This window comes from Lagopus leucura, unplaced genomic scaffold (assembly GCF_019238085.1).
Source record: "Lagopus leucura isolate 7727_CA_CO unplaced genomic scaffold, USGS_WTPT01 Super-Scaffold_702, whole genome shotgun sequence".
Classification (NCBI taxonomy): Eukaryota; Metazoa; Chordata; class Aves; order Galliformes; family Phasianidae; genus Lagopus; species Lagopus leucura.
In genome coordinates this window covers 11,263,461-11,287,353 of record NW_024962254.1, presented here as the reverse complement: position 1 = coordinate 11,287,353, position 23,893 = coordinate 11,263,461, and the positions used below count along the sequence as shown (strand labels likewise).

Here is a 23,893-nt window from a genome sequence, read left to right as displayed (position 1 = left end):
TACATATACTTAACAGACAGCTGAAATTAGACAGCTGAGATAAGAATAGAGAGTGCTTTTCCAGATGGCAGAACTGCAGAAGTGGAAGAGCACAATGGCAAGGAGCAGCGAAGGGAAGCTCATGGTGAATGAAGTAGGATGAGAACAGACACTTGGAGGCACACTTCCAATTCTTCAGGGTATGTAAAATTATCTTTACCATTTTTGTACTTCCCTCTTTTCTTTCTGGGTGATGCATATTACAGATAGAGCAAGCAGTGCTGCTGGTAATTACCATCTCTTGACAGTTCCTGTTACAAGATCTCGCTTTTGGCTGCTCACGAGTTAGTTCAGTGTTACTCATCCAGGCTGAAATGTCTTCTGCCAAGGGCTGGCCTCGAGCTGATTCTTCTCCCTCCATTTTCTTTTAGGAGGAGGGAAGGGGAGGGCAGTTTCTGTAAAAATGGTTCTGTGGTTTCCAGGGCAAGATTAGGCAACCCTTTGTTTGAGCAAGAGCTTGAAAATTGGCGAAAGTCAAGGAGGTCACCCTGATGCCAGAAGACATAGCCAAGTTATAAATGTGCTTTTAAAAAGCCTCAGCTCACGTACTTCAGCAAGGACTTGTCAGATTGGCAGAGAGGCTTGAAGAAGGCTGTGCCAGCGCAGGGCATGTTCATCCCATGCTAGCATCCAGCCCTGGCAGGGCTGTCCCCAGCAGCCACCAGCCTGGAGCTGAGTCCCCCCAGAAATTTGGCTGCTGCTGTGCTGGGTGATGGAGGCTAAAGGGCTCCTGTGGCTGGGAGGAGGTGAACAGAGCTAGGTTACCAAGGTATAAAGGTGCTTGACTGTAATCTAGTGAGATCAAAACTGTGATGAAATACAAGGGCTGCTCTGAAAGTAGTACTTCCTATGTTATTACGTTGGCCCACAACATCAACAGCAGATGGTGGTGGTATAGCAGTAGAGATCGAACCTTCCCACCAGTATTCTGTTACATTTTGTTGCTGTGTGACAAATGGCAGCAGAAGGGCAGTCTGACAAATGGCATGTACATGGAAGTGTGTACAAAGCAAAGATGTGGAAACAAATTCCTCTGTGTGGAAAAAATGGCACCCACTGACATTCATCAGCACTTGCTGAACAGTTATGGAGACCAAACAGTGGATGTCAGCACAGTGAAAGCTCGACTGCATGGGCAGCATTTTCTTAGCAATGGCCCTGTCATAGCAGCTGTGAAGCAGTGGTCGTGTCCAGTGGTGCAGATTTTTACAAGTGTGGTATGCAGGCTCTCACTCATTGCTGGCACAAATGCAAAGACAGTGGTAGTGACCGTGTTTAAAAATAGTACTTCCCCCTGATGGAGCATCACAACTTGGGATTAGGACAGACTTCTCTGTTATCTCCCATGCAATTTGTCTGCTCACACTGCAGTGGAGATGAGAAGGACGTGGCGGGCAGTTGGACTGTCTGTTCTCCCTTCCTTGCTGCCTGGTGTGGAAAGCAGACCAGCTGTTGGCAGCCTGGACTGCACAGGGATGAGGAAGGCCCTAATATCTCATGTTGCTACTCATTCTGATGAAAAAGAAGGAAGAATCCAGAGAAAGGCAAAAAGCAATGGCAATCATTTCCCATATGTCCTTATGATCTTTCACTTCACCCAGTCAACTAAGGCAACACTCAGTCTACTCTACCACCACAGCAGATCCTCACCCCGATATTTTCAGTCCAGCTCCTGTACCATATGGTACCATATATCCCAGCATCCTCCCAGTTTCTCCACCCCAGTGACAGCACCCTGAAACCCTCCTAGCTCTTGCATTAAACCTGTCATTGATCAGCCTTTACACAGTTCGCCTCCCCGTGCTCCAGTCATCCCCACCTTTCCAATAACCCTGCTCACCTTATGAGTTATCTGTCTCACCCCAGTGACTTTCCAGCAGTCACTCTGTCATGCATGCTGCCGCCCACATCGCCAAGATCTAGGTCCCAGTATTATCCTGACACCCTTGTCCCTTGTCTGTTGTGCTCAGGGATGATCTGTATTGTCTTTCAAGACAGCATGGACAGTCTCCAAGGAATCAGTCTGCATGGCCAGCCAGCCATGGGTGACTTAACTCAGAGGGCTCCTGGTTGGACAGTGTCATCAGCACACAACTGTGCAGTACCATCTGGGGGCATAAGCTTGGCCTCAAAGTATGGTGAAGAAGTCAATGTGTTTCATGGTTAGGCATGGGAATGCCATGTTGGTAAGCAGTATTGAAAAAGAAAGAATAAGGGAAAGTTTCAGGCTCAATTTTTCCACAATTTCCTTCCTTATTCCTAGAAAATGTTGTTCTCAGCCTAGTGTTACTTAAAATACATGTGCGACGTCTTTTGTTAAAGTCAGTGTATTCCAGCTTGATCTGCTTGATCTGAGTGGTTTGAAAATTCTCAAGATGTGAGCACAGATGAGATGACGTGGAAAAATGCAGGCTGTGCTCATGCCTGGAAATCTCTCGGCAGTTTTGTCTGTCAGAAAATGATGGTGTAGGAATGTAAAGGCTCAAAGAAGAGCAGCAAAGTGGAGGAGGACCAATTTTGAGGAGAGGATACTTAAGCAAGCTGCAGGTTTTTCATTTCAAAAATAGAGAGGACTAAGAAGAAAGTGCAAATAGAAATTAAAAATAAATAAATGAAGTAAAAGTAAATAGTAGTAGGAAGAAAATGAACAGGAAGCAAACACCCTCTCTTCTGACTCAAAAAGCATGACATCAGATGAAATGGACAGGGACATGAGAGGCAATGGCTATTTGCACAGTGTGCAATTAGGCCCAGTGCTCTGCAACTCTTCACCACATGAGGCAGCCAACACTGACATGTTTGCTACGTGCCAGGAAAGCATCCAAAACTTCTACGCCTTCCCTCCAGAGCATGGTTCCTGATAACACTGCTGCATTCTGCACTTCTAACACCGTGCCCATCCTGTGCTGCTGGCGATGGGTTCCCACATCACAGAGCTCCGCTCCAGGAGTGCAGCTGTCCCCTGGGACACTGGGAGGGGTTGCTCGAAAATGCCTTGAATTAAATATAAAACAGAATTTAGAAACCAAAACAGAGTTTACTAAACTGGCACAGACAAGTAGATCTAAATAAGATTTCCAGTTCTCAAAGTTTTACCGTAGTGTGAAACTCTAATAATGATTTTCATTGTGCAGTGACACAAGGAAACCTGAAATACTATTATCTTTCAAAAATTAATTTATTCTCCATGTCTTTGACATAGTATGATTTGTTGCTCATTCAGTTTTCAGTACGCTTCTGTAAGGAGAATGATTTGTAGCCACATTTATTTGAAGGCTGCATGACAGTGACTAAGCATAAATACCTTGTAAGAGGAAGCAGTGCGGGATTGCCTGGCAACTTTCAATCTCTCAATCCCATGACTGATAACTTGGCAATCTTAACACGGCTCTTTGTGTAGAGCAATTTCTAAACCAAATAGTGTAATACAAACCAAACATACCAAACCTGAGATAAGGCTTTCATTGCCTACATGTTATTTTTCAATTCCATACAAGTCCTCAGTGCTGTTAAAGTGCCAAAATTTCAGTCAATATGACTTTTATACTGAAGAGTCTTCTTTGCTTAGTTTAGAATGGAGCTGTCACATCTCTGCTAGCAACAGGCCTGATAGTTTTCTTGAAGATATCAAAAACTATTAAAACTTCTTGAGAACCTGAAAATTTCTGATGGGAAATAATACTGTTGAGGTGCCATGAGTCATTGCCAATTGGATAGAGTGAATTCTCAGCAAGTTTGCTGATGACACAAAGCTGGGAGGAGTGGCTGACACATCAGAAAGTTAAGCTACTATTCAGCGAGACCAGGGCAGGCTGCTGAGTTGGGTGGAGATGAACCTGATGAGGTTCAACAAGAGCAAATGTGGAGTCCTGCAGCTGGGGAGGAATAACCACAGGCGTCAGTACAGTTTAGAGGAAGACCTGCTGGGGAGGAGCTCTGCAGGGAAGCACCTGGATGTCCTGGGGGACAACAGGTTGGCCATGAGCCAGCAGTGCCTTTGTGGGCAAGAAGGCCAAGGGCATCCTGGGGTGCATTAAAAAGAGCAGTTCAAGGGAGGTGATCTTCTCCCTCTGCTCTGCTCTGGTGAGGCAACATCTGGGGTACTGTGTCCAGTGCTGGACTCCTCAGTTTAAGAAAGACAGGGATCTCCTAGAAAGAGTCCAGCAGAGGGCCACAAAGATGATAAGGAGCCTGGAGCATCTCTCTTATGAAGAAAGGCTGGGAGACTTGGGTCTGTTCACTGTAGAGAAGAGAAGGCTGAGAGGAGATCTTATCAATGCTTATAAATATCTTCAGGCAGGAACCAAGGAGGATGGAGCCAGTCTCTTTTTGGTGGCATCCAGTCACAGTACAAGGGGCAGTGGGCACAAACTGGAGCACGGAAAGTTCTGTGTTAACATGAGAAAGAAATTTGAGGGTGACAGCATTGGGACAAGCTGCCCAGAGATGTTGTGGAGTCCTTTTCCAGAGATATTCAAAAGCTGCCTGGATGCTTCCCTGTGTAATCTACTTTAGCGAACCTGCTTTAGCAGGAGCTAGCCCACACAAGAACATCACCTACAAGCCAAAGCTCCACAAGGCTCCTCAGCACACATCTCCATCAGCACCAACCATGGCAGCTTTTCATGACATCTCGGACCCAACTCATTGAAATGGAGGGGTATTGCTCCTTAATGTGCATCATCTGCTTTGTGAGGTGTTCTGATGCTTCCAAATGTCACAAAAAATGACACAAACGTTAATGCTGATTAAAATTTCCACAATTGAAAAAAAAAAGCGAATTGAACCACATCAGATTTGTAAATATCCACCATAAAATAAATAAAAATAGCTTAGGATGCTAGAAGCATTCCAAAGTAAACACAGTCTAAAAATAATAAAGCGAAAGCTAAATTTAACAGAAATCAGATATATGAAGGTCCAGAAAATAATAATCTAAAAAAACTTCTTTGCTTTGACTCTTCCAAAAGTTATTTCAGGATCATAAACAAAACTCAGATTTATACTGAGCTGGGAGTTTTGGGATGAATTACCTATATATATTCTTCTGCTTGAAGTTATGACCTTTAGACATTTAACCCTGGGCATTCATGAGGCAGTCACTTAAAATGGACACTTCCAACTGACTTACAGCTAGATGTTTTTTCTAGGAGGAAAACAATTGAGGAGAAAGGACATTCTTCAATTTAAGATACAGTCAGTTCACAAGCTGAGCCCTGCTGCACATAAGAGAATTTTGGTTACGGAATAACCAAATATTCATTTTGGAATAATGAAATTTTAAAACAAAGCTGAGAAATGTATGCTGCCCTCATATATACTTTCCCCTTGGTAAAACTAAGGCTCAAGCACACATTCAAGTCAATGTAATCATTGATGAGGATCTCTTCTGGCTTTCAAAACATCAGCAAGAGGACACTCAGGCCACTCAGGCTGTTCGTTCTGGGCCTGTGCTGATGTATGGCCTTCTCAAAATTAATTTGTGTGGTTGCTGCCAATATCTGAAAAGCACCAAGGTTTTGAATTGCTGTCAGAGTCATCTCATTCAGCTAGGGGCCCATGATTTTCTGGATGTACCAGCTATCCTGCTGCTATGTTTGATACATTTCCTTTTTCTTCTGTATGTGGGCAGCTGATGTGAACTCCATCTGCTTCAAAATTAGGCATTATGGTGTTGTTTGTTTTTTTTTTTTCCTGGGAGACAATTTTTATCCATCCCATTACTGTCCGCATAGGTGGGATGAGGACTCTGCTTGGTGGGTGGAGGGGGAAGACTTGTTTAGATAGGACTGTCTGCATCCACTTCAAACCCTTTGCTTGGGAAAAAGCACCAGAATTAGGCCAGAAGAAAATAAGTAAGGGAACTGCCAAAAAGTTCATGAAACAAAACAAAACATTCCCCCTACTCCAGTTTGTAGGCTGCTCCATTTATTCTGAATGAGAAGAAAAGATGAAATCCTGTTTTTTTTCCTGCTCCGCAGTGAATGACAGACAATCCCAGCCGGTTATACAGCAAATTTCCACTCCCTTCATCAATGCTGACACTCTTCCTGCCTCTCCCCCAGATACCCATAAATGTAAATGCCACAGACTGACCAAGTCAGCTCCCAGCACCCGCTCTTACAGCCTTGTTCTGCCCTCGGCCTCATTTCAGAAGTGCTGGTGTTGCAGACCCGTCCCACCGGTAGGCCTTCACCAGAGGGTTCTCCAGTCCACCCAGGCTGAGCCTCCTGGTGCTCAGCTCCAAGCTGTGCGGGTTTCTGAAACACTGCAGTGCTCTTCAGCAGAAACAGCACTGCCAGAGGAGCCCTTCTCAGAGGCAGTTCTGTCTCCGGGGCTCAGGGAGTGACTCCCATCAGAACATGGGATTCCAGACCTGCACAGGATCTTCATCCACATGGGATCCTGAGCACATGTCTGGCATGGATTCTGGGGATGAGCTGCTGGTGGGTGAGGAGATCATAGGATCATGGAATGGCTTGGGTTGGAAGGGACCTCAGTGAACATCTAGTTCCAGCTCCCCTGCTGTGGGTAGGGTTCCCAGCCACTAAATCAAGTCAGCTACTAGATCAAACTGCCCAGGGCCCCATCCAACCTAGCCTTGAGAACCTCCGGGGATGGGGCACCCACAGCTTCTCTGGGCAGCCTGTGTCACTGCCTCACCACCTTCTCTGTGAAAAAAATTCCCTGACATCCTCAATCATCCCTCTTTTATTTTAAAGCCATTCCTATTTTGTCCTATCGCTATCTGACCATGTAAAAAGTTGTTTTCCTTCTTGTTTATAAGCTCCCTTTAGTTACTGGAAGGCCACAATGAGGTCTCCCCAGAGACTTCTCGTCTTCAAGCTGAACAAGCCCAGCTCCCTCAGCCTGTCTCTGTGGGAGTGCTCCATCCCTCTGAGGTCCCAACTTCTGTCCCACGTGGGTCTCTGCAGTGGGGAGGGCTGTGCTGGCAGGCTGCAGTATGCCTCACATCCTGGCAGCAGGACAGAGGGCTCAGAGCAGACTGGCATTGTAGCATTCGCATTACTTTCCAGTTTTTCCCAGATCTTACGAGCCAGAAATGGAATTTGTATTGTGATGTGAAGGTGAAAAACATGGGAAGGTTCATCACGCAAAACCAAATCCACTTTGTTGGAGGTCGTGTACTTGGCTCTGTGGTTTGCTTGAGGCTGGAAGCAGTGCTTAGAAGGCCTCACCATGGCTCTCCATTGCAGTGTGCAGAGTTCCCAGTCTATCTGACATTGCAGCAGACAAGTGTCATTTGTATGTTTAGGATCAGAGCAATCCGCTCAACAGCAAATCCCTCGGCTGGCTACGACAGCAGGGCAGCTCCAGCAGGATCTGCTGGGAGGCTGTTCTGCTGACCAGCTTCAGCTGCTGTTATGTTATTTAAAGCCAAGAGCAAGGAGTAACGTTAAGGTAATAAATGTAAGTGAATTACTGCTGTAAATTGCTTGGAAAAAATCCCACAAAATGGAAGAATCCCCTTTAGAGGATATATATCTTACTGCTTCCTCAGCTATGCTTCAATACAAGTGCCATTTTTTTGAGACAGAAAAATAAAATAGGAACTAAAACAAAAGCTGTGTTATTAATTTGCAATTGTTGCACACCAGTGGTTGTCAGAAAGGTTGCTCATTTAACTACACTCATTTTCACTGGCCAGACTCTGTAAGGATGCACTCAATTCGGTTTTCTTTTAGTTTCGACTGTAGTCATGCCCTGATGATTGAACTAAACCAGGGACTGAGAATGACATGTACTTCTGACACCTGGCTATCACACCCTGCACCAAGGAATCACTGCAAAGATATCTTAATGATTTCTTATAAGTGATGACTGCACAATACTTACTGAATCAAGCAACTCACCTGTCAGCAAATGCATTGTGAGGTAGCTTTACAGGATTAGTAAAATCATGGGAAATAACAGATTAATGACTGCATTTTCATTGATATAATTGCATTGGGCATGCCTGCATGCTTAGTTGCACCTTTTCAACAGTGTTTTCAGTCGTGGGACTGACTACAGATTTCTGTTTCCCTTGTCTCACTGGACAGAATTGTATCAGACATTTATGCTGAGCAGCAAGCACAACCAACATCCCAGAGAGGATGTCCCAGGGACAGTACTTCATGTTATCATTCATTTCTACAGCTGTGATTTGACTTAGCTGCATTTTGCTCTTGTTTCTTCGTAGAAAAACATCCACTGTATGTAAAGCAGTACAGAGTCAAGGCGTCAGTTGGCCCAAAACGAGAGATGTCTGGCTTAGAAGACTTTTCTGGCATGCCAGGATTTCGTGACAGACCCGAGTGCTGCCAACCGTACAAAGGTGACACCACGGAGAAGTTAGGCCCCAAAAGCAGGCCCTTGAAATATCTCAGGGGAATAGCAGGCCAGGCACACCTGGGCGCCAGTCAGCCCTCTCCAGGTCAGGTTTTTGCACATTCAGGAATCAATCATAAAATTGTTTGAGTTGGAAGGGACACTTAAGGGCCATCTGGTCCAACTCCCCTGCCATGAACAGGGACACCTACAGCTCCGTCAGGTGCTCAGAGCTCCATCCAGCCTAACCTGGAGTGTCTCCAGTGACTGGGCATCCACCACCTCTCTGGGCAACCTGTGCCAGTGCTTCACCACCCTTATCATAAAAACTTCTTCCTTATATACAATCTAATTCTCCCCTGTTCTGGTTTGGAACCATTTCCCCTTGTCCTACCTTAACCCTACAGTTTTGGGTTTTTCTGTTTGTTTTGTGGATGCCTTTTAGGAATGACTTGTCAGCTTTCAAGGGGAAAAAACGTGAACTGGTTTGATAAAGTGGGTCATCACAGCAACAGATGAGCTGTACCCATTTCACAAGTGGGACATATGAAGAGAAGAGGTTTGGTGAACTCCTGTGCTTCATCAGAGTTCAGTGCTGTGCTCCTGTGGGACACCCCCACCCCTCCTCTCATGAATGACCACTAACTGGGCAGAAGTACAAAATCTCTGGTGTCACTTTTTGCTTTTCTGCACCAACTAAAAGTGCTTGATTATAAAACACGAGTATATCTTTACTCTCTTATTTTCCATATATAAAAAAAACACAAGAGAATCTGTGCATTCTATAGATCAGGCTCCTTGATTGCTGGCACCAGGTGTGGGTTGGGTATAACACAGTTAACGACTCAAAGGATAGGATGTCGGCTTTGCGCAAGACGGAAGCACACGTGTGCTGGCGAGCTCTCTCCTCCCTTGACTCAAACACTACTTGAAGGGAACAAAGCGTTCTCATCTCTCTATCCAAAAATAGAAAAGGGAGAGACAATACTTCTTCAAGTATTTGCCGAAGTGATAAGGGAGACCAACAGAAACCACTCCCAGCTGCTCAGCTCGAGTTTCAGCTCATCCGAACGCTGCCTCTCCTGCTCCAGTGCTGACGCTGCTCACCCCACACATCCGTCCCTTCATCGCAGGGGAGAGAGGAGCAGCAATAGAACCTTTGAGGAAATTTGAGAGAAAATTGAGAGGAAAATTTGAGGAAGAAATGAGAGAGGGCTCATGAAGGAAGCGACAATCTCTTTGACGGTGCGCTTATGCTGGCATGCCCCAGCTTGAAACCTCGCCCGCTCACATGTTGTTTGCTGCACGCTCAGTTCACTGAAGTACATCTTCAGGGAGAGGCTGTCTCCTGAAAGCTCCAAGATCTATCGCTTCCTGTCTCCCTCATCAGCTGTGCAGGAGGGTATATTTAGAAACAAAAGGGAGCGCGGCAGCTCTGGCAAAGGGGGTTGCACAGATCCAAACCTGCTTTGGAAAAGTCAGGACAAGTCGTGTGTGTCCCAGCTCGGCCCATACTGCGGACTCGGAGCAGAGCAGTAAATTACTTGCATGCATTTTGCAGCTTTTGTCCCGAGAGGGCCTGAAGTGCTTTCCCTGACAGCAGCAGCTGTCGTGCACCCACGCGTGAAGCAGTGCCCGCGGGGGCACACAGCAGCCATGTGAGCACGGTGCTGCGGGGCCCTCCAGCCAAACCAGGTGGGCACGTGCCTTACTTTGTCAGCTGGGAATGCAGCCCGGCACACAGGATATGAAATAGGCCCTGCTTGGCAAGGACTACAATATGTTACTTAAAGACCCTGAGCCGAAAACAGAGCATTTCATCTTAACTCCCTGGAATTGCTCCAGAGTCCCAAACAGGTTTATGTTCCAAAAATTGCCTTTCAAGTCTCTCAGGGCAGAACTGCAAGTGCCAGAAAGTCAACTACAAGAGAGAGACCTTCCTCGATGGGAAATTAAAAAGGAAAGAACAACAGAAGGGGAAAGTGTCTGGGGGGAACACACCCCTCCTTAAGGGAGCCAGATACCCATAATAAACGGTGCTGTGTCTGCAGGCCATCACTTTTACCACACGGCTCTGCACTGGGGAACGTGCCGAAGATCGTCCCATTAGAACAGACCACACACTTCTTGTGTTGGATTTTTTTCCCCTCTTACCCAGTTTGATGCTTTTGTTTTTGCCAAGATTGGTATCTGGGCTTAGCTTCAAGCTCAACAGTAGTTCCCTTAGAGCTGCAGCCAAAAATACATCTTTCCACAGAGGCTGGAGAACTTTCAGGATGATTTTTCTTCTCTGCAGGAGGTTTTTCTCCTACTAAGTGGGAGCTGTGCTCAATCTATTGTTTCTTGGCCATGCTTGGACTCTGCTCGCTGTCAGTTCAGAGGAGTCGAACACATGCAGCGCATTCGGCCAGAAGACAGATAACACTAACATGCCCTTTACCACAGTGGAGATATTTCATCCAGTTTATTAAAGCAGCCAAGCCTAATTACAGCATGTAAGTGTTTCCAACAGAAGAGAAGAATCATAGAACACAAAATCATAGAGCGGTTAGAAAGGACATTTAAGGATCACCCAGCTCCAACCCCCTGCCATGGGCTGGTTGCCCCCACCAGCTCAGCTGCCCAAGGCCCATCCAGCCTGGCCTCGAGCACCTCCAGGGATGGGGCATCACAGCTCTCTGGGCAGCTGTGCCAGGGGCCTCACTGCCCTCTGAGTGAAGAATTTCCTCCTAACATCTAACCTAAACCTCTCCTCTTTTAGTTTAAAACCATTCCCCCTTATCCTATCACTCCCACTCTATGTAAAATTCAGTCCTCCTCCTGCTTGTAAGTTCTCTTCAAGTACTGGAAAGCCTCAACCCCGGAGCCTTCTCCAAGCTAAATAAGTCCAACTGCTCTAAACTTTCTTCGAAGGAGAGGTGCTACAGCCTTCTGAGAATCTTTGTGGCCCTCCTCTGGACCCATTCCAACAGCTCTGCATCCCTTCTGTGCACTCAGTTTGCCTGCTGTGGTATATAAAAATCCTCTCACTGTTCTGGTTGCAGGCTGGATCCTAAGCAAGCCCAGCATGCAGTCCAAAGGGCTGACTCAAGACGTAAGGTCAGGGACTTCTGGCTTGCAAAGCACACTGGGCCAGCTTCAAGTACCTGGGCACCAGCTTGGCACTTGATACATCACTGCTGCTGTTCTACGAAAGGATGTGTAGGCACAAGGGATGTGGCACAGAAATGGTTATACTTGAGCATGAAATAAATCCACATGTTAATACATTTTAAAACAGCCTGTGCCCACCCATGGAGGCAGCTTACATCCTCAAAACAAAAGAAACTCCAGCAACTGTCATGGGATTTGGGCGATGGAGAAACAATTCAACAAAACAGCTTAATCTCTATTTAAAAAGAATAACCCAAGCAAGTAGCACAGCATGCTCTGCATATCAGTGCATTGTGGCTCTCAGTTACATCAGGCACCCATTGGGGCCTCAGTCTCTGTCAGGAGCAAACATCTCACTCCATAACGCTCCAAGTCTCTTTGCTTTGCTTTCCTGTGCATGCGTACGTATGACCCTGCAGTTCCAGAATGTGCTTACACAAAGATGCTTGGACCATGTGTGAAGCCGGAAGGTAGACTTCAAGGTAGACAAATCTCACCTGAAGCCAACTTCCCTTATGTCCTAGAATAAAAACAACAGATGTGCTTTCAGAGGAGAGGGAAGTGAGCAGCTGGACGGAGTGGCTGACACACCAGAAAGCTGTGCTACCATTCAACAAGACCTGAACAGACTGGAGAATTGGGCAGAGAGGAACCTGATGAGGTTTAAAAAGAACAAGAGTAGAGTCTTGCACCCAGGGAGGAATAACCTCATGCGTAATTACAGGTTAGGGGATGACCGGCAGGAGAGGAGCCCTGTGGAGAAGGACCAACAACAGGTTGTCCATGAGCCAGCAGTGTGCCACTGTGACCAAGATGGCCAATGGTATCCTGGGGTGTATTAAAAAAAGCATGGCCAGTAGGTCAAGGGAGGTGGTCCTCCCCCTCTGCTCTGTCCTGGTGGGGCCACATTTAGACTACTGTGTCCAGTGCTGGACTCGGTTTAAGAAAGATAGGGATCTCTTTGAGAACTTCTGTACAAACATGCCAAAGAACTTCTTTACAGTAAGGGTGACAGAGCACTGGGACAGGCTGCCAAGAGAGGTGGCAGAGTCTCCTTCTATGGAGACATTCAAGACCCAGCTGACTGCCTACCTATGCGACCTGTGTAGGGAACCTGTTTTAGCAGGGGGTTGGACTCCATGATCCCTTCTAACCCCCACAATTCTGTGAACTTGGCTTCTCCTACCCCAGTCCCTTTTTATTTCTTTTCAGGGGGTCCATAATTCCCCAGGATTTAAATTTATGTACATACATGTTTCTCCAGAGGCAGCACAGCTGATCAGTGTCTGCATTCCTCTTCTTTCATTATTCATTTTGGTGTTAATTGCGACTGAAATGCTCCCACCTTGAAACCTGAAGGTTTGAAAATAAGCAATGATCATACAGACTGGAACAGGCTGCCCAGGGAGGTGGTGGAGTCTCCTTCTCTGGAGATGTTCAAGACCTGCCTGGATGCCTACCTGTGCAACCTGCTGTAGGGAACCTGCTTTGGCAGGGGGGTTGGTCTCGATGATCTCTGGAGGTCCCTTCCAACCCCTACAATTCTGTGATTCTGATTGCTCTTATTGCTTTTTTCCTTATGAGCCTGAACGAAGTGTCATGATGCACGTAAAGACCTGAGTTGTATTCAGGCACAAAATTAATGTACATATGTATGTGTGCATGGAAATAAACACTGAGAACTGCGGTTTGACATAGGATCATAGAATGGTTTGGGTTGGAAGGGATCTTACAGACCACACAGTTCCCAGTTCCTGCTTTGGGCTGGAGCTCAGGCTCAGGCTGCCCAGGGCCCATCCAGCCTGTCCTTGAGCACCTGCAGAGATGGGGCATCACAGCTCTCTGGGCAGCTGTGCCAGGGCCTCACTGCCCTCTGAGTAATGAATTTCTTCCAAACATCTAACCTAAATCTCTTCTTTTAGTTTAAAGCCATTTTCCCTTGTTGCATCCGTACTATACACCCTGGTGAAATTCTCTGCCACTGCCTTTCCTATAGCCTTCTTTAAGTACTGAAAGGCTGTAACAATGTCTACCTGAAGCCTCTTCTTGCCAGCAAGAACAAGCACAACTCTTTCAGCCTTTCTTCATAGGAGGTGCTCCAGCCCTCTGAGCACCTTCATGGTCCTTCTCTGGATCTGCTCCAACAGCTCTGCATCCTCCTGTACTGAGGGCTCCAGGCCTGGACACAGTGGTCCAAATGGTGCCTGATGAGGACAGAGCAGAGAGGGACAATGCACTGAGTGCAGCAGAGGGACATGTAGTAACCACTACCTCCCAGCAGTGTATTTGTGGGATTAAGAAATGCCCTGCTAAGGGCTGAGCAGAGCCCACTTCATGCAAGGCAGCACACCTGGCAGTGCATCTCAGAGCACATCTTCATCCTCGCCTCACCGTCACCACTGCGGTCACTTCAATAGCGTGGCCATCTGTTATAAGTTAATGACATTAAAAGTAAAATGCAAGCAAATGTGCAGGCAGCTCATTGGGACAAGCCCTGCAGATGTCTTCACTTCATTAGAGGCGAGGCGCTCCTACAGCAGCTGCAGCACAGCAGCACGGGGCTGCTGCCCTCACCAGACTTCACTCATTGCTTTGTTTTCATGGTGAGCGTAAAGCAAAACGCACGTCACAACAGCAAGCTTTGTCTGCACTGAGATTGGCTGTAATGAGCTCAAGCCTGACTGCCATCATGGATTTCTGTGTAAATGCAGCTTATTTCCCAAGCCTGGGCTAGCATACAGATGAGAGGAACTTGAGTATCGGTGTTGGTGTTTGGCTGATGGGTTTTCCTGCATTCTTGTTACTAAGCTGCAAAGAGAAATCTTTGGGTTTTGGCACTTGTTACATTCTGCAACTCAGAGGAACCTATATTCATACAGAGCCTCCCAAATGTGATCCACTAAGTGTCCCCAGGACGGAGTGGATGCCTGCAGGTCAAAATCCTTCTGTCTGAGTAGGAATGCAGAGAATGCTGAGAGGAACGATCTCTCCTCTTGCTATTTTGAATGGGAACCAGGTACATATCTCAGCGTCCAACAATAAATGTTTTTAGGGGAGACTCTGGAGTATTTATCACTGAGAGGTCAGCTTTTCCTGAACACTGGAACAGGTTGCCCAGAGAAGTTGTGAACACCCCATTCCTGGAGGCACTCAAGTCCAGGCTGGATGTGGCTCTGGGCAGCCTGGTCTGTGATTGGCAACCCTGCACTTAGCAGGGGAGTTGAAACTAGATGATCATCGTGGTCCTTTTCAACCCAGGGCACTCTATGATTCTATGATTACTTCACACTCAAAAGGGTAAGACCCTGAAATGCCATTAACAGCAACCTTTAACAGCAGTCACATGGCAAAAAGCAAAAAGGAGCGAAGGAATGTGCAGTTTACAATTGACCAAACCTCTGCTTCAGCGGCAGCAGCACTTCACCACGACCACTGCTGTCACCTCTGCAGACAGCCAGCTCACACCACACAGCACTGCCTGCCTGCAGGCCCTGCGCAGCTGTGGAGCACTGCTGGGAGCCATGGCTCTGCCCCAGGGGCACCGCGCTGCCACCAGCCCTACGGCCGTTTGGATCACAGAAACACCAAGGTTGGGAAAGACCTACAAGATCACCCAGTCCAACATTCACCTATCTCCAATAGTTCTCACTGCACCATGTCCCTCAACACAAAATCCAGACGTTCCTTGAACACCTCCAGGGTCGGTGACTGCACCACCTCCCTGGGCAGCCCATCCCAGTGACTGACCACTCTTTTAGAGAAGTAGTATTTCCTAACATCCAGCCTGAATCTCCCCTGGTGCAGCCTGAAGCCATTCCCTCTGGTCCAATCACAGTTACACGAGAGAAGAGGCCGACCCCCAGCTCACTGCAACCTCCCTTCAGGAAGTTATAGAGAGCAATGAGGTCTCCCCTGAGCCTCCTCTTCTCCAGGCTGAACATTCCCAGCTCCTTCAGCCTCTCCTCATAAACCCTGTGCTCCAGACCCCTCACCAGCTTTGTTGCCCTTCTTTGAACCCCCTCCAGGGCCTCAATGTCTCTCTTGCAGTGAGGGGCCCAAAACTGGGCACAGTACTGCAGGTGTGGCCTCACCAGAGCTGGGTCGCACAGTTTAAGAATGCAGTTCTGGGATGTTGCTGTACACCCACTAACTGTGGAGAATTAAAGCCCTGAATTACAGCAGGACCACTCAATGGCCTGCACATCCCTCTTCAGTAGTGGCTGATGGGGAGGAAAGGATTGCGGTGCCTGGGGAAGCCTGGCAGAGCTCTCCTGTCAGTCTGCATTACACCGCAGGTGTCAAGTGGGATGGATGCTTGTGGAGCCATGGAGAGGAGGAGCCCCAGGACAGCACACCTGGCACCCAGCCATCCTCCTGGCCAGAGCCCGCAGGTGTTACATCAGAGCGTGCAGGTGGGAAGAAAGTGTGATTAAAAGGCACTAATAAGTGGTTTGGAAAGAACAGGCGTAGAAAAAGGAGAAAGGGCATTTCAGGTGGGACAGAATATCCCATTTTTAATATATTTTGTTGTTGTATGATACTGGGGGGGGGGAAAAACTACTCTTAACCATTCATGCTTTTTCTTTCTTTTTTTTAATGGCTTAATCAAAAGGTCAGGCAGCTACATTGCCCTGGAAATAGTAACTGGATCTTCACTGCTAACAAGGTATTGTGATGTGTGTGAGCAGCCCCATCCCCACACAGAGCACCAACCGTCCGCCTCAGTTGTGGCCTTCACTGCTAGGACACCTTCATTACAGAGAAGCGTGCCAGGAAAAGCTCTTGCCTTTCCCAGAGGGAGCTTTGTGAGATGTCCGGGTGTTTGTATCCTTGTTCAACACACTTCCTCAACTTATTTTTTCTTTAGATGCAAACTCCCTCACTTGTTTTAAGAGACACAGAGTATGGGATGTGGTACATTGGCACACGGTTCTACTCTAAAGACTGGATTTCTCAGGTATTGGTTCTCCCATTTAAGGTCAGCTAGGATTCTCCTTACAGATGTCATCCTACGTTGCTAACATCTCTGCTCAGAGGGTGCAGCCACCATTAGCACTACGTTGTGATGGCAAGGGGCAAGCAGCAGAGCTCTCCTTTGCTACAGGAGAACAGACTACGGATATGGATACTGCAAACAAAGTGGATGTGCCCACTTTACCTCAGAATGAACCTCCCAAACAGGAGGAGCTAGAAGGATTATAGCTTGATCTTAATTATTTTGTTAATGACCCTGGATGGAAAGTACTTTTTTTTCTCCTTGATAACTAGCACATTAGCATGAAGACTCAAATCTTCCTTGGAGACATACTATTTCTGGCTTAGTAAAACCAACACTTCTTATTTTTGAACTGTTGAAAATATATCAGCAGGAATTCCCAAGTGAGCCCAGAACACCTGGACCAGATATCCTGCCCTGCTGTAATGAAGCATATTTAGGGCTGCCTCAGAAGGTCCCTCTGCTGCAGTACGTCACCACCTTATAAGCAGGAGATAGTAATATCAGCAAATAAGGTCAGGGCCTTGCCACTCCCTGGCACTGGATTTGTGCTCCCAGGAGTGAGGTAGAATAGGTTAGGTTTTAATTTAAAGGATCTGAGTGAGGCTCATGAGTAAAAGACAGTGACAGAATCATTGAGGTCAGGCCCCTTATCATGGAATCATAGAACGGCCTGGGTTGAGAAGGCCCACAATGATCATCCAGTTTCAATCCCCTGCTATGTGCAGGGTCACCAACCACCAGACCAGGCTGCCCAGAGCCACATCCAGCCTGGCCTTGAATGCCTCCAGGGATGGGGCATCCACAGCCTCCTTGGGCAACCTGTTCCAGTGTGTCACCACCCTCTGTGTGAAAAACTTCCTCCTTTATCTGAGCTAAAGCACAACAGCACTGAATTTGGCAGGGTTGAGGCATTTCAGAACTGAGCACCAATAACTCTGAAGCTGCTAAGATGCAAAAATACAACTTCAGTTATCAAGAACTACATAGCATTAAAAAAAAAAAAAAACAAAAAAAACCCTGAATTTCTGCTTTAGATGTGAAAATTAGTGTATCCCATCAAAACTTTTTAATTTGCACACTTTCAAATTATGTCATTGCATGTTCCGTATTTCATAAGTCAAAGCTTGAGGAATGAAAATAGCGTGCCTTTATTGTGTCACAAGTCACTGCATAGCTTTGAGTGAACCTTGCAAACCCATCTGCAAGAAGTGGACGCGTGCCTACAGAAGGTGACGGATGTTCTGTCACCAGCTCTCACTATACTGCTTTGCACAGCTGCAGCACTGTTTTATACCAACTGCACAAGGTTCACTGGAGTCGCTTTCTCTTTCTCACTGCAAGCACACTGAGATGAATACTTTAATGCTAAGCCTTCACTGACTTCAGTAGGACTCCTCTGTCCCTTAGGTAAGCTTGCACACGATGCCTGCAGGACTGGAGTTTATGATTACAAGAGCTGTGACGAGGGGGATGAGAACAGAAACTAAGACAGGAATTCAACAGTTCAATGCATCTGTCTTGCTGGAGGAAATCAATGCCTTTACCTCCTACTGAACGTTAAAAACAAACAAAGATGTTTAAGCACAAAGTATATATTTATACCAAATAAAACAACTGAAAAAGTATTACATAAAGAAAAATAATGTAACAGAACGTACTTAGGTACCTAACTTACAGTCATGCTCATATCTAAAAAGTAACATTGGTAACTAATATATGTAATTTTTGACAAGGGTGCATTTAAGAGTTCTCTAACATACAACATTCTAAATGTGTCGAGTATTTTTTTTCCAAGATACAGAAAACAAATTATTTTACACAGGCACACCTGTTAATTTGAATTAAAAAAAAAACAAAATAACATGCTCGTAAGTGAAAAGGTCACTTTAGTACTAATTTACCAGATGTGTGAAAGCTATGTAGTGTTAATCACGTTGAAACTGTCTCTTCTCCTTTTGCATTGGTGAGCGCCAACACTGAATGGTACAATATTTGATCCACGTGGTTTACTGACACTGCAACCTGTTTCCAAGCAGTCGCCCTGCCCAGGTGTTGAACAGCACAGCACGGTGCAGCCCCATCCGTCTGCATGTAGTGTATTCTGCCTAAAAGCTATTACAATTATTACAGTGATTTGTTTCAATATATACATCAGTATAAAATACTACCCCAAAACACTTTTGCATTTCAAACACTTTAACCACTTCATCAAACAATGCGTTTGCAGAATAAAAAAAATGAACCCAATTAGTGTTGATTGCCAACAGTACAGCATGTCTATGGTACGTTTCCTAGTAAATGAGAACGGAAATGTTTGAAAATCAATGAAAATAAGAATCACAAAACAGAATTAGTGTTAGAACAGTTCAAGGATTCCCAGTCTGTCAGTATCTAGCCCGAACAGTGCTACCCAAACACAGTATAAGCCATTTAGTGTTTTCACAATGAGAAAAAAACACTCAAAATTAAAGCTGCGACAAACACACAAGAGCAAGGAAAGAACATCTGTTCTGTACACGTCTGCGTGGCACCAAGGCATGGCGTGCTGGGAGGCTGCACCCAGTGCACTGTGTGCTGTGATACCTGGATACAACTGTGGAAGACAAGTGAAATGGAAACAGTTCTGTTTCCTTGCTGTTGTGGTTTCACGTTATACCATTCAAGTTATAACAGCTTCGTGTAATTTGTTTTCCTGAAGGGAAGAAGAGAGAAAAGTTCATAAGGCAATTTAAAAAATGCTACTAAAATCCGTAAGTTGGACACAATATACTGCTTTAGGAGCTACCGTGTCATTGCACAATACAGAAGCGGCCTATCAACCGCTGAACTACTGGTGTAGTAGAACATGTTGGCCACTGTGTTTTGAAAACTGGGATTTTAAAACCTGCCAGCATTCCTTAACAAGGCAGAAACAAATCTGCGGGTTTCAAATACCACCATCCTTACGTAAAGTAGTAAATGTGCATTTCGAGTGGCAAAATTCAAATCTCTGCCTCTGCTGCTTCAGTTCTTAAAATGAGACTTTTATCAGTCTTTGTTCTTTTATATTATCCTGAAGCACGTTTATTTCTGAAGTATAAAAATGACAGTGATCATATGGGTCATTTGTTTTGCTGATCCATTCCTAACATGGAAAGGTAACCAGTTTCTTTAACAACAAAATAAAAAGCCATTAAAATCTCCCTCTGGGAGAAGTCCCCGTTAGCTGGGATTTTTCTGAAAACCGGGTTTCATGCTTACAGCATCTTTACAGTCATGTTAAACACCCTTGAAAATAAAGGCTTATGTTGAGAATAGCGATGGGCCCTTAGTTGCAGAGGTGCTAACTGATGACTCGACTTTTAATTAGAAAAAAAAACAACCAAAACCCCAGAAAATGTCATAGCTTATACTGAAAGTTTGATTCATGCTCATTTTGTTCATTTAAAAATACTCTTTGGAAACTGTCAACTCCTGCAGACAACTTAGTGATACATCTTTTCCTGTTAAAATAAAGATAACTCATATTCACCTCTATCCCATGCTAAGCTCTACTGCTAATATACACTTCATTACTTGCTCATGTCACCATCTAACACATATCTTTACAGACCTCTACATTGTGCCCAGGGCTTATTTTTCACCAAACGGAATTTGATAACTATTACACTTCAGAGTTTTTACTGAGGATTCTTGTTTTTTTTTGGTGTTCTAGCCTTTTCATTGCAACTTACAGTGATATTCATAGTTCAGACCATTTTCCCACGCTCACTCAGGAGAAAATTTTCAGCAAGTTTTTTCCCATCAAAGAATCTAAACTCATTCAGATACAAAACTGAAAACCAGAAGAGAGATTGGACGCATCAGTCACTGTAAAATTGTTTCTGCTACTTTAAGATGCATTTTAGAATGGTAAATAGCACACTTAGCTTCTAATTCAGTATCTTGCAAAGAAACATGAAAAATAAGCCACTGGTCATGGATTCTAAGGATTACATTCAAAGCTAGCCTTTAAAAAAAATAGAAAAGTTGCAGGCAAAACGCACTGTTTTATGTACTCACTAGCTTATTGCGCTACAATAGCCATGGTTTGGGTATAAAAAAAGCAGACAATTCAGATTTAAATAAGACTATGTGAAATCAGAAAAAAACCTTAGATTTCACTATTTAAAAAAAGAACACCTAAAATTACTTCCCATCCTATAGCTACAGTTAAATCAACTAACAAAAATAATCAAACTATTTTTGACAAACAAGAGTTAGGCTAGAATAAGTGGCAACAATCAAAGTTCATATATGTTTCTATGTAAAATGACTCATGATTTACTATAACATAAAATATGAACAAAAGCACTTTGTGGCTAATGAAGGAGCTACTAGTGGAAACACTTAATGCCAGTTTTCAGCCCTCCTTTAAGTCATATCTCCAAATCAGTATTGACTTCATTTGACCAGATACATCATTTTTGGCTTGTCACCCCAGTATGTCACGTTTTACCACTTTCCACAGGCAGCAGGAGACAACTAGCTGAGCAAACTACAAGCAGTGACATGCAGAAATTTACTCTCACATCTGAGTACTTAAATGATATGCAAGCGCACACTAGGACAAAAGGAATGGCATTCGTCATTCAAATAGGCTCATCATTCCCTCCCCCACCCCCCAACAGTAGTTGCAACAGCAATAGAAAAAGGTCAAGAAGATGTCTGTTCTTCAGAGTCAACTGTGGAAAAAAGTCAGCAATATATAACAGCAGCGATGGACAAGGAAGAGCAAAATGAAAGAATCTTGCTGAATATTTGTTCATTTACTTTTTCTGAACACAAGCCAAAGTGTGCCACACTGACTTGTTCTGAACTTCAGATACAGATGTCCTATTCTCCTTAGATCCTTCACAGATTTAGAATTCAGTCTCCCTGAGGCCCCTATAACCAAGTAAGAAAACTCTCTTTATCTAGCTTGGTGGCTGCCAAGACAGATTCCATGTCATTTAGGATGTCAGAGCTCAAAGCCTCTTGCAGACTTGGCATCAGTTCTTCTCCTTCTATATTCATCCCATCTCCTTCCAGTGTCCCAAGGTCCACATTTGTCCCTGGAATGGCTTCAAGGTAGTCTGGGAATCGGTTCTGATGGGACGGTATGTTACTTTGGCTGATACTGTCACCTAGTTGTAACAAAAAGGAAGATGGATGTTCAATTTACTGGAAGCACCAAACCCACAATTTATCATAACTGGTTAAAGGTTAATCCTGGATCTCTTGCATCACTCGAGCACTGATTCATAGAAATCCATCGCAAAAACTGAAGATGACTTGGCTGCACGCAGATGTACAAAGAAGTTGCCCTTGTTTCAAACTTTGCGTGTCTTAACCTGAATCTCTACAGATCTTTGATGTCTTTTAGCATGTTTTAATTTTTACGCTTAAAAGACAATACTGAGTCAAATATAATTTAGGTGCAACATTAGCAATAACGAATAAGACACAGTTCTTAGCTCAGAACAAGCTATTTCTTAAGAAAGCAAATCGGTATCCAAATTCCATATAACTGCAGGAATGATCCCAATAAAATTTACTACAAGGATGTTTTTCACAAATTTAACTGTAACAGCTCTGCGACAGAAGCAGAAGGAGGCAGAACAACTATAAAGAAAACACTGGAGCTTTTCAGAGCGCTGTTTTCACTGCAAAGCGGTTGAGCATTTGACACCAGCATAACTGAAAAGGATGTATTAATGAGAACAAACCTGTATCCATCTCATCAACACTGTTCAGGAAGTCATCTGGGGTTCTGGGTACACTGTAACTGCTCATGCTAAGTCCGCTATCTGTGCTTTCATCTCTGGAGTGATATGTTCCACTGTAACAGAAAAAATGCAACAAAAAATGAGGGTAGAGCAGAGAACTTAAAATACTTAGACACTTTGTTAGAACCAGTGCAGGGGTTTTGATAGCATGGCTGCCACAAGAAATGCTCCATTCTAATTAAAAGCTGAAGCCTGTGTGAGACAGCTGGTTTTTATTTTATGCTGACCTTTCTCAAGTAAGACCGTATTATTGAGATTCAATTTGACTCAGTAAGAACGTACCTAAGCAGCTTTAAGAAACTGCCTATCAGTGTTCCACACCGTTTTAACTTTTCACACCCACCCACAGCTAAAAACCATCAGAAGCATATCACAGTCCTTAACCATTACAAAGTTTAATAATGGTGTACATTTCACACTTCAGTAAGGATTAAGAACATTCTGACCGCTAATGTCCCCTTGTTTAATCAGCCACCAAAGTGCATTTTTAGGTCAGTGCTGTTATAAATAGGAGCTACAGTTGGAACTCCTTTAGCAATTCTTCAGTTGCTTCCCGCTGTTGCATTACTACCAGTTCAGTCGTACATGTCATGGCAAGAGGGCCCTGATATAAATCAAATACTGTACAGAAGCCATTCTGTAAACAAATCCTGTTCAGAACGATCTTGCTGACAGAACAGTTAGCAAGATGGCACAGGGCCTCACATATATTAGTTTTCTCATTGCCATCTTACTACCAGTGGAGCAAGCAAGACCAAGGGACTGCAATGGAGATTTGGGATGGGAGTGAGAAGAACAGGCCAATCAGATGAGCTACAGTCAGCTGGGGGGGATCCAATTCTCAGCTGACTTTCTTGTAAGTCGCATAAACTATTTCTTTGAAAGTAGAACAATAGGAAAAGTTATATACAACAGTGAAAATCACTATCCTGACTGGAACAATTATTTTCAAAAGCAGGAAGGAGCTGCTACTTGTTATACATAGGCATACATCTGAAATATTTTGCTACAATAGCTAAAAGGATGCAAAGAGTCCCACCAGTCAAAACGGTCACGAGCAGAAGCAGCTGTAGAAATACAGCACTGCCTCCCTCCTCCTGTGTCTAACAGCCAAGCTTCAACTGGAAATATTTTCAAACAAAATTTCTTCCACCTGTGGTAGCATTGCTGAGAACGCTTACAGATTTTCCACCGTGAATCCTAAGTGCAAATCAGTCTGATGTACAAGCTGTACAATCAAGCTGTGCACTGTGTTGATTAGCATTTGGAGACATGCTGAGCTGTAGTGTATGCTTGTCAAGTATGCAGAAGCAAACAGAAGATAGCTGAACAGCTGTTCAATATTGGATGCAAGCAAAACACCATCAACCATGAACATATATGTTAGATTTCACAAGGTTGTCTTTGCCACACAAGAAATAAAGCTGGCATTTCTATATGGAGAGCCAAAGTATCACCACACATTTGATAACAATCATCACAAGTAGGCTATTTAAAACTTCTGTGAAAAAAAATTGCTGTTTACTTTGTGGGACAAAATACTAGAAATAGAACTGAGAGAACTGAGCCTATGCTGAACTGAATC

General features: G+C 44.7%; 1 protein-coding gene across 4 annotated transcripts in view; it reads right to left on the bottom strand.

Annotated features, from left to right (window-relative positions):
- Positions 1-17,646: 17,646 nt before the first annotated feature.
- The window catches only part of YAP1 (Yes1 associated transcriptional regulator), an 84,353-nt gene continuing 78,106 nt past the window's right edge, over positions 17,647-23,893 (bottom strand). For all 4 annotated transcript variants that reach the window (XM_042862463.1, XM_042862465.1, XM_042862464.1 and 1 more), the window contains 2 exons: positions 22,249-22,361; positions 17,647-21,666 (listed from right to left, as the gene is read on the bottom strand). In XM_042862463.1, coding sequence (XP_042718397.1) covers positions 21,428-21,666; positions 22,249-22,361 — 352 coding nt within the window. In that variant the 3' untranslated portion in view covers positions 17,647-21,427. The remainder of the gene's footprint in view (positions 21,667-22,248; positions 22,362-23,893) is intronic.